Source organism: Raphanus sativus, chromosome 9, assembly GCF_000801105.2.
Source record: "Raphanus sativus cultivar WK10039 chromosome 9, ASM80110v3, whole genome shotgun sequence".
Taxonomy (NCBI): Eukaryota; Viridiplantae; Streptophyta; class Magnoliopsida; order Brassicales; family Brassicaceae; genus Raphanus; species Raphanus sativus.
Window position 1 is genome coordinate 31768283 of NC_079519.1, and position 9739 is coordinate 31778021.

A 9739-nucleotide genomic window follows, 5' to 3' on the forward strand; every position below is an offset into this window, starting at 1 on the left:
ATAGTAGAAACGTGAAATAAGTGTCGTAAAAACAAAATATATCTTCTTATATTATTTTATCAAAAGATGATTACACACATTTTCGGAATTTCTGTTTGTTATGTCGTGTTGATAACCTCAATTCCAAATAGATAGGACATAAATACACAAGCCCAAACCAATATCATTTCAACATTAAATGGCCAGTCTTGAACCAACCCAATCTTTTTTGTTGTAACTTGGTGAAATGATGTGCCTGAGTGTGCCTCCTCTTTGACCATTTTTCTGGGTATTGCCTTCTTCTAACATAAACATTGTGGATGACAAAATGAGTTTTTACTTTTGTACATTCTCCAACGTTCTAACAAGATTTTTTAAAATGTTGGTAAAGAAAGTTATTGAAACATTATTCACATGTATTAAAAAATAATTGAAATATATTTGTATTTTCATTAATTTTGTCTATCTAATCAATAGTTTTTTAGATTAATAAAATTATTCATAAGATCAATACACTTTACGGTTAATATAAAGCTAAAGTTAATATTGAAATAGTAGAATAACACTTTATAACAAAAAAAAAAATTAAGTGACACTTTTAAAAAACAAAAGGACCATGTATCATTTGAAGCCATATACCATATATGAGATTATTTATTGGTTCATACAAGATTAGGAAAAAAAAAAATAAACTTTCATCAAAAATTAACTCAGAACTATGGTACTATTTTATGACTGTATAATACTATAGCAATTATCTGCACTCGCCTTCTGGTAAAATTTGAAGATGGGCAGAGAAAATATTATTTTGTGCACTTTTTTTACTTTGTAATTTAGCATAGTTAACATTCAAGATGGCCTGATGAAATCACAACTGTTATACAAATGCTCAAACATAAATCCTTGTGTGCAGATAATATAGAAACTTATATGTACAACCTTAAAACGATATTTTTAATCATGATAGTGGTAGTAGTTCAAAAAAAAAAAGAACTGGTGATAATGGTAATGATACATGCTTGACGAGAAAAGCATCACTTTCACAGCGTCAAAAGATGGTAAAAGTATGTACAGGTTTTGAAATTAGACACATGGGTACAACACTCTCTCTTAGTAGCAGAGGGTTTCAGATGTTGGGGCCTGACCTAAGAACCTTTTCCAGCTTCTCGGCCTTAAGGTAATCAATCTCTGTAAGCGGACCAGCTGGAAAAGGTGTGATCTCAACCACCAAATGTGGCGTCGGTAACTCATCAAACAAAGCTCTCACGTTGTTGCAACAGACGCTTTGACCGTGTGCACTCTCTCGCCGTATTTGACAGCCCTGCAATAGTACTGTCTCAGTTTGGTTCTATTAAACAAGTGGAGATTATTGTTACCTTGTGAGATGTTGCATCTCTAAAGTGGTCATCATCTGAGAGAAGAGAGGCAATGGCCTTGAGCAGACGGTTTCCTTCACCTTTGGAAGGTACCCTGTAGTTCCTTCTTAGTGTTCCCTTTGTCGTTGGGTGCCATTTGCTCACTAGCTTCCTCTTATCAGCTGCATCCTTATCTGACCATACATAAAAAAAAAGATTTGTCTCATGCTCAACATTTAGGCTGGATAGCTGAATGTACAGACCACAGACAAATAGCAGTTGGAACAAATTCAAAAGCGCAGTTTCTTAGTTTATTAGAAGAAAGGTTAACAGAAGATGAATAAGATCAAACTTATTCGGTTTTCGAGTTTAGAATCTGAGATTATTTACACTTAGTGCACTGTACAGCTTATATATACAAGTATAAAGAACTGGTATGTTGCATGTTCTTACTAAACCATTGACTAAACCATCTCTATATCTAAAAGAGTCATAGAAAACATATGTCACTTAGTCAAACTCGATAAAAAGCTCTAGACTTGGACACAAATTACTAAACCATAGACTAAACAATCTTTATATCAAAAAGGGTCATAGAGAATATATGCCACTATGTAAATTGGATAGAAAACTCTAGACTTGACTTGGACAGAGAATAGTACACTGTATACAACTTACAATAATACAAGTTACTAAACCATTGACAAAACCATCTCTATATATAAAAGGGCCACAGAGAATATATGTCAACGTGTGAAATTGGATAAAAAGCTCTAGACTTTGGACACAACTCCCATAAAGACAGAACAAGTCATTGAAACTAAAACCTGGTTTGCCCTTAATGTTCTGAATCCACTTGGAGAAACCAAGATCCACAGCTGCAGTACCATCATCTTCAACATCAACACCGCCACTCTCCAAACCTAAAGAACGAATCCCAATTAACATCAAAATCAAAGCTAAAACCATTTGACACAAAAAAACAAACACTAACCAGAGACGATGGGGTTAGACTTGGATCCAGCTAAACCAGCTCTGACGAGGGCGTAAAAGACGCAGATTCGACCAGCCCACAAGACAGGCGTCTCGAGCAGGGAAGCGCGAGGAGACCCGTTTGAGGGTTTCTTCTTCGTGGAGCGGAAGATCCGGCGGAAAGCTGTCAACTTGGTCGAATCAGGAAAGATTGACTTTTGGAGAAGTATACCAGAGGAGGAGGAGGAGGAGGGCTTGGGAAGAGTTGATTGGGATCTCAAGTAGGACACTGAAGCGGCTTGGACTAGTGACAGTGGCATTGCTTTCTTCTTTGTTTTTTTCTTTTGGGCGGCGCAAAGAGAATCTTACGGGTAAGGAAGGACTCGGAGTGGATCATGTCGAAGCGATGACGTTCTTTCTAAATTGAAGTCAATGTTAGACCGGTTTAAATTAACCTGAACCGGATAAGGTACATAAAATAGACCGGTTTAAATTGAAAAAGATTTCTAAATTTGGGCTTTTGATAACATGGACATTTGATAGGCCACACTACCAGCTCTAAAATTAGATTAGTTACAAAATATCTTTGCTCAGGCCCATTGGTTGATAGGCACATGCCTTCGCTGAAGTGGGCTATAACTCTTGAATCAAAATATAAAATGGATTGAATTCAACTCCCACGTGAAGCTAATTCATTTTCTATCTAGTCGACCTATCTATACTATTAAAGTACAAGCACATTTGAATTTTTACTCTGTTTACCCCTATTAAAGAGGCTTTCTTTTGTATTCATTAATAACATTTTAGACATTTTGCATTGTTTTCTTTTTTAATTGTTTTTGGTTTGTCATTAACCACCGGTTTCCTAATTCAATTTTGGTATGTGATTATTCTGTGTTTGATACTGCATCATTTTACAACCGGACATGTTTGAAACTGTATCGTTTTTTCTCAAACTATTTAATGGTTTGGTTTTAAACCGTTTTTTCCTAAATATAATCCCAACTATCTAACAAAAATTATTTATAAAAAATAAAAATTGTTTATTGGTTCAACCAGTGGTTCAACCGCAGGTCTCAATCGAATTTCAAAACACCGATCAAAACTATAAAACTGTTATATTGATTTATATTTAAAATATCTAATTCAAAATTAAAAACCTAAAAATACATGTATAATATAGTTTTACCGAACATAAATCTGGATATAAAATACATATATGAAACAGATTATATAAATACGTATACAAGACGGATTATATAAATGTGATTATATAAAATTTTCACCAAACATAAACCCGCGCTTTGAAAGCGCGGGTCAAAATCTAGTCTAATCTATTAAAACCGAAGTACATTTAGTACTTAACCCTCAATTTTCCTAAATAATTACCAACCAATGCCACTGATATTTTTGTCATTTAGCACCATTATTACATAACCAACCTAATTCGATTGATTGATCTACCCAAAATAATTCTTGAATATAACCATAAATAATTCTCGGTTTAATGTACCACTATAGTCATATATTCCAATTTCTCCCTAATGTGATAGAATAATCCTCATTTAATGCAAAGTCGTGTGCATAAAATTAGTTATCGATGTTAAAAAATATTAAATCATCTCTATCAAAAAAATTGTTTTCATGTAATATACTAAATCCAAACCAACCCATAGAATATGTGTTTAAATATAGTACATCTAATTATGAAATTGTATCCAGTTTTGTGTATATAATAGCATATACAGTTTTCAGTATCTAAATTTTTTATATATCATGTCTCAACATTCGCATTTTAGAATATTAATACTCCCTCTGTTTTTAAAAGATGGATGTTCTGGAAAAAATATTTGTATCAAAAAGATGTATTTTTTATGTTTTCTATATAAAAATTGCAATTTTCAATAAAATTAATTGAATTTATTGAAAGACTATTGGTTAAAATGCATTGAAATTTGATATTTTCTAAAAACAATGCATGATTAATGTGTTTTCTTAATATGTGTGAAAACTCCAAAACATACATCTTTAAAAAACAGAGGGAGTATGTAATTTATAAATAAAAAGCAAATGAAACCGGATCCCATACATTGGTTTGTATATACTGACAATATTCTATAACCAGCTGTCTATAATTGAGCCTGATTTTTAGGCAATCACCGTATCAAAAACGATATAAATCTTTCGAATACAATAAATATTCTTAAATGAGCAATTAGGATATTTATTTCCTATATACTAGGCTCGAGATAAAAAATAATAAAATATATCAAATTTTTTGAATGAATTCAATTTTCTTGAATAACAGTATTGGAGATACCGATTTAGTTGGAACTAAATCGATTATAGTATTATAAATATTTTGAATATCCTCTTTTTCTAAACTATTTAATTATAAAAAGAATATCTATATTATTAAAACTAAAATACAAATCGAGTTTGTTTGAAAACATGAATATCAACTTTTTAAAAAAAAATTATTTGAAAACATGGATATCAGTTTTAAAAAAAAATTTGTTTGGAAACATATATTTATATTATTAAAAAAGAAGTACAAATATAAAATATCTTTAAGTTTTCCAACTTATTTACAGTGACATGCCACTGAAGTAATTAAATAAACATATTTTAAAGAATCATTTTTTTTATTAAACTATTTCATAGATCAAATTTAACTTAATTTTCGTATTTAATATATTTCCTTAAACAAATTAGCTAATTTTATGGATATTCAAATTTAAAATCAATTTTAATTATATTAAACTCGGATAATGTTACCATTAATTATTTTGAACAAAAATCAAGTTTAAATTCGATATTAGACATAATTATGAATATTCCTAAAATATATGTTTAACTTACCATTAATTATTTTAAAAAATAAAATTTATATATGCTAAGATTTGAATATCTTTAAACAACTTATAGAACAATATGAAATATTTGTAAGTGAATATTAATTTTAATATAATATAATCCCACCTAAGATTATATTTCAAAATTTTCAAACATATACGTTTAATCATTTCAGTTACTATTAATTATTTTCGACAAGAAAATTTAAATATCTTCGTGAAACAATGTTTAATGCTTATAACCAGATATTTGTTTCCTAACGTATTTAAATCTCACCGTATTGTCTATATCTGATCAAAATATTTAAATTCTTATTACATTTGAAAAATAATTTCATGTTAAAAGAAATATTATTCAAACATATCAATAGATCAATGTTTCGTCAAAAATTTAGTAACGGATACGAGTCACTACTTTCAACAGCACGTAAACTATTTAATTGTTGTATTTATAAAATATTTAAAATATAATAAATATTTAAAATATAAACCAATAAACATTTAAATAATATTCATTTATATAAAAATGAAAATAACAACCCGTGCGGGCGCACGGGTCAAGCTCTAGTTTGAGATTAAATTTAAAGTGGAAAGATTTCCATCTGATACGAACTTTCGAACCGCTTTGGATTTTGTGTCTATATTTTCTTCAGTGACATGTCTGCTCCATAAACGGACCATATCTGTTGAACCGCTAATGAGAATGAAAACGGTGCCAAAATGAAGCAAGTGATAGTAAACTACTCGACATATACAACGTTTCATCTAGACAAATATAATGTTGACCAATATCAATGTGCGAAGTGAAAGTAAATCCTAATTAACACTTCATTTCACCCACTAATTTTTCCATAACATATATTATACGAGTTTGTTTGGAATCTGATGTCGGGACACAGTTACAAATATAATGTTTGTATTATCTAAATACACACACACTTTAGATAATTTTTTTTTGCGTTCTCGTGTTTTTTTTAGTGTTTTTATTCTATGGTAAATTCTGAACTTGCTGTGTTTACTTATTTATATATAGATATTCCATATCTGTTATAAACTTATATACTATACATTTTGTTTCCAATACCGTTTTCAACTCTCTATTGACGGACGAGGTGAAGCTAAGATAAATTAAATGATGTTTGGTGAATAAGACAACGGAAACGTGTACCATATATACCATTGACATTGACATGATATGCTCATGCTGTGTCTTATAGCGTGGTTGGATCATAAAAGCAGGTACGTTTTTCAGATACATATTTTCGAATGGTTTAATAAGTTTTATAAACATGCAAAATTTAATTTCATAATACGTTAGTTAACAAGAATATTGTGAAAAAATATTATATTGCATCAGTAAGAATGTGTTTCTTTCCCTAAGAGCATCTCCAAAAGACTTTATTTTAGAGTTTACAAAAACTCTATATTTGAAATTTCAAAGTGTTTTTCTCCAAAATCAAAACTTCAAACTTAACTTCAAAACTATTTGTATTTTACTATATGATCTTTGTATTTATCATAATTAATATAAATCCATAAAACTTTTATAAATAACTAACACCTATATAAAAATATTACAGAAATATTAATTAATAAAACCTTACACTAAAGATTAAAATTATAAATAGAGATATATAATAAAAATTAAATTACAAACAAAAATTATTAATAGTTTTATGAAATAATTTGGTATTTTATTTGTAGTTTAATATTTAATTATGCATTTTTATTTATAATTTTATTTCAAAACTAGAATTAGACAATAAGAATATTACAAAAGAAACTTAATAATTTTGTTTAAAAAGGTACATGAATACATAATTATTATGCAATGTGGTATTTTGTTTGTAATTTAATATTTGATTATGAATAATAATTATTTCTTCTGTACCCTTTTAAAAAAGTTTTTTATTAAGTTTCTTTTGTAATATTCTTGTTGTTTAATTGCAGTTTTAAAATAATATAAATTCTATTTTAGAAATTTTATTTAATTTTGTGTAAAACTTGAATTTATAAAAACAAATCTGAAACAATTATGAGAGATAAAAACTTTAAAGATTAAAATGATAGACAAAAATAACAATTAAGAATTATAAATCTGATATGTAATTAATTATAAGGATCAAATTGCAAATAAAAAGATGAAACTTCACTCCACAAAACTCTAAATTTGACGTTTTGAAGTTTTTTTTAGAGTAAAAAACTCTATATTTGAAGTTATAGAGTTTCTTTTGGAGATGCTCTAATGATATCTCTAATAGAACACTAAAAACAATTAAAACACAATAAAGTAAAACTACTAATTGAAATTATTGAAAATATTGATAAATAAATAAAAAACCTAAAATTATGGAGAAACTGATACATAAGTCAAATCACTTCATAAACAATAATATAGATAATTGCATCCCCTATTATCTACTATATTAGACCATCACTAATAAAATACAAATACTTACGCTATATTTCATTCTAAAATAGATCAACATTACACTCTATAATCCACTCTATTAATTATAGATTGAATCATTGGAGCAAATCCAACTTTATTTTAGAGTTTCTCTATTTTAGAGTGAAATATATAGTGAGTTTTTGTGTACTATTGGAAATGTCCTTATAGATTTATTATAGAATAATTCTATTATAGAATAATTCTATTATAGAATTTACTATTAGAGCAAATTCAACTTTATAATATAGGTACTCTAAAAAAAGTGAAATATAGAGTATAAAATAGTGTTCTATTGGAGATGGTCTGTTTTTTTCTGCAAATGTTTAATTTTATTAAATCATTAAAAGTAATAAAAATAAAACTGGTGATTTCTTTATGCTAAATTCATCTTTTACAATAAAAACAGATTTTATCCCCGATGAGTCCAATTTAAAAAAACTTAATACACCAAAAAGTTATACAAAATCGGTCTAAACTGACAACTTTGAAATCCTGAACTGTGATACAGATTTTGAGTATTGCTCTCATGATAAATAAGTTAAAAAGCCTTCAACAGCTGAGAAAACAAAAACAAGACCGCATGGCACATGCCACATGCCACATGCCGGACCAAGGCACCAAGAGACGAGAAAGTCTGATATTGAAAAAAACGACTTATAGATCTGTTTACGGAAACCAACAACCGCGGCGCGACACCAATCATATACGACATAGCCGTCCCAAATTAGCATGCAAACCTGATTGGCATAGTGCACAATGCCTATTGTACTTATTATCAATAAAACTTAAGAAATACATCACTATTGAGATAACTATTAAACATAACTAGATAATGATGTAATAAGGTATTGTCAGATTTTTTGTCAAAAAAAAAAAAGGTATTGTCAGATTAGGATCTAATTTATGTGTAAAATATCAAACTATTACTATTTGAAAAAACACAAACTATTTCATTATATTTCAATAATGTAGTCTAATTTACACACCAAACTATTTTTTAGTGCAGTACCATCAAGGTCATTTTCAATCACCTGAACAGAAAAAAAAAGAAAGGGAATTCAAATGAATATGACTTCATTTTCAATATTGTTTTCAGAAAACAAAGAAAACGAATATTGCATGGAAGGTTTGGGCTGGACCAATGAAAATGGCGGCGATAGCTGGCAGCACTCGTGTCCAATGCTCACCTAAACCTCTTTACTTCCTCACGTGACCCTCCTACCTTCTCTAGTTCTCTCTATCTACCGGCTCAAATCACGCGGCAATTCTGATACATGTATGAATGTACCATTTGCAAATACTTGGCCATTTTCGGATGGAGTGGGTCCTACTTGTTTGCTTTTTATTTCTTTGCTCTATTCTGTCAAAGACTCAAAGATTCTCTGTTGTAGAGAACAAAATAATAATGAGTAATATATTTGCATCTTATCATTAGCTTTGGTTGGTTCGTCTTATACGACTCTTAACTACTGCGTAAAGTGGTATCGGTTGAAAGAAGAGTAGAATGCTATAATCGTAAGCCCTGATCATGATAAATCAAAGGAGTGGAATATAAAACTCTCATTCTAAAAAAATTTTCTATAATTTTCAATGGAGTTTGGACCTTGAACCTTATTCTTTCCTAGACCCTAAGTCAACTTTTGCTGATACCATTTATAGCGTAAAGTACTTTTTTTATGGTGAATGGAACTCAAGAACACAACAACATCAAAACATATGCTTAAACCAGCTAAATTATCACATTCGTGGTTCATTCGAACATGTGTTATTACATAATAGTTTGAATTTCATTTTCTGAACACCACAATTTTTATTTCATAATAACCAAAATTATAGGAAATTAGGAAACATATATTTTTTTAATAAGATGTATGTTTTCTATGGTTGAGACATATGACCTGATATCATATAGAATATACTATTATAAAAATATATTTTTATGTTTGTTTAAAATTTTACGTTAAATATATATATGATACTTAAAGACCATATACAATAAACTAATTGATTATTAGCGATTTTTTAGTTTTGAAAAATTGTTATTAACAATTTTTTGGAAATTAATATTTACTTTATAATTCTGAAGAGAAACCCTGAAGAGAGAAACCTCTGACATCTGACTAGAA

The 9739-nt window shown here is 28.9% G+C and overlaps 1 protein-coding gene across 1 annotated transcript; it reads right to left on the reverse strand.

Annotated features, from left to right (window-relative positions):
- Nucleotides 1–912: 912 nt before the first annotated feature.
- On the reverse strand, nt 913–2692 carry LOC108823960 (uncharacterized). The gene is made up of 4 exons (XM_018597276.2): nt 2329–2692; nt 2162–2257; nt 1356–1528; nt 913–1300 (listed from the first exon to the last, which is right to left on the reverse strand). The coding sequence occupies exons 1-4, from the start codon at nt 2624–2626 to the stop codon at nt 1106–1108; spliced, it is 762 nt and encodes a 253-aa protein (XP_018452778.1). The 5' UTR covers nt 2627–2692; the 3' UTR covers nt 913–1105.
- Nucleotides 2693–9739: the final 7047 nt, after the last annotated feature.

Bases quoted from the DNA above. Each gene is read 5' to 3' on its own strand.
- LOC108823960 (XM_018597276.2), bottom strand. From the start codon at position 2,626: ATGCCACTGTCACTAGTCCAAGCCGCTTCAGTGTCCTACTTGAGATCC. The intron at 1,529-2,161 runs GTTTTAGTTTCA...ATGTATGGTCAG, and splicing joins GAACATTAAGGGCAAACCAG to ATAAGGATGCAGCTGATAAG. The intron at 1,301-1,355 runs GTAACAATAATC...GTACTATTGCAG, and splicing joins GAGATGCAACATCTCACAAG to GGCTGTCAAATACGGCGAGA.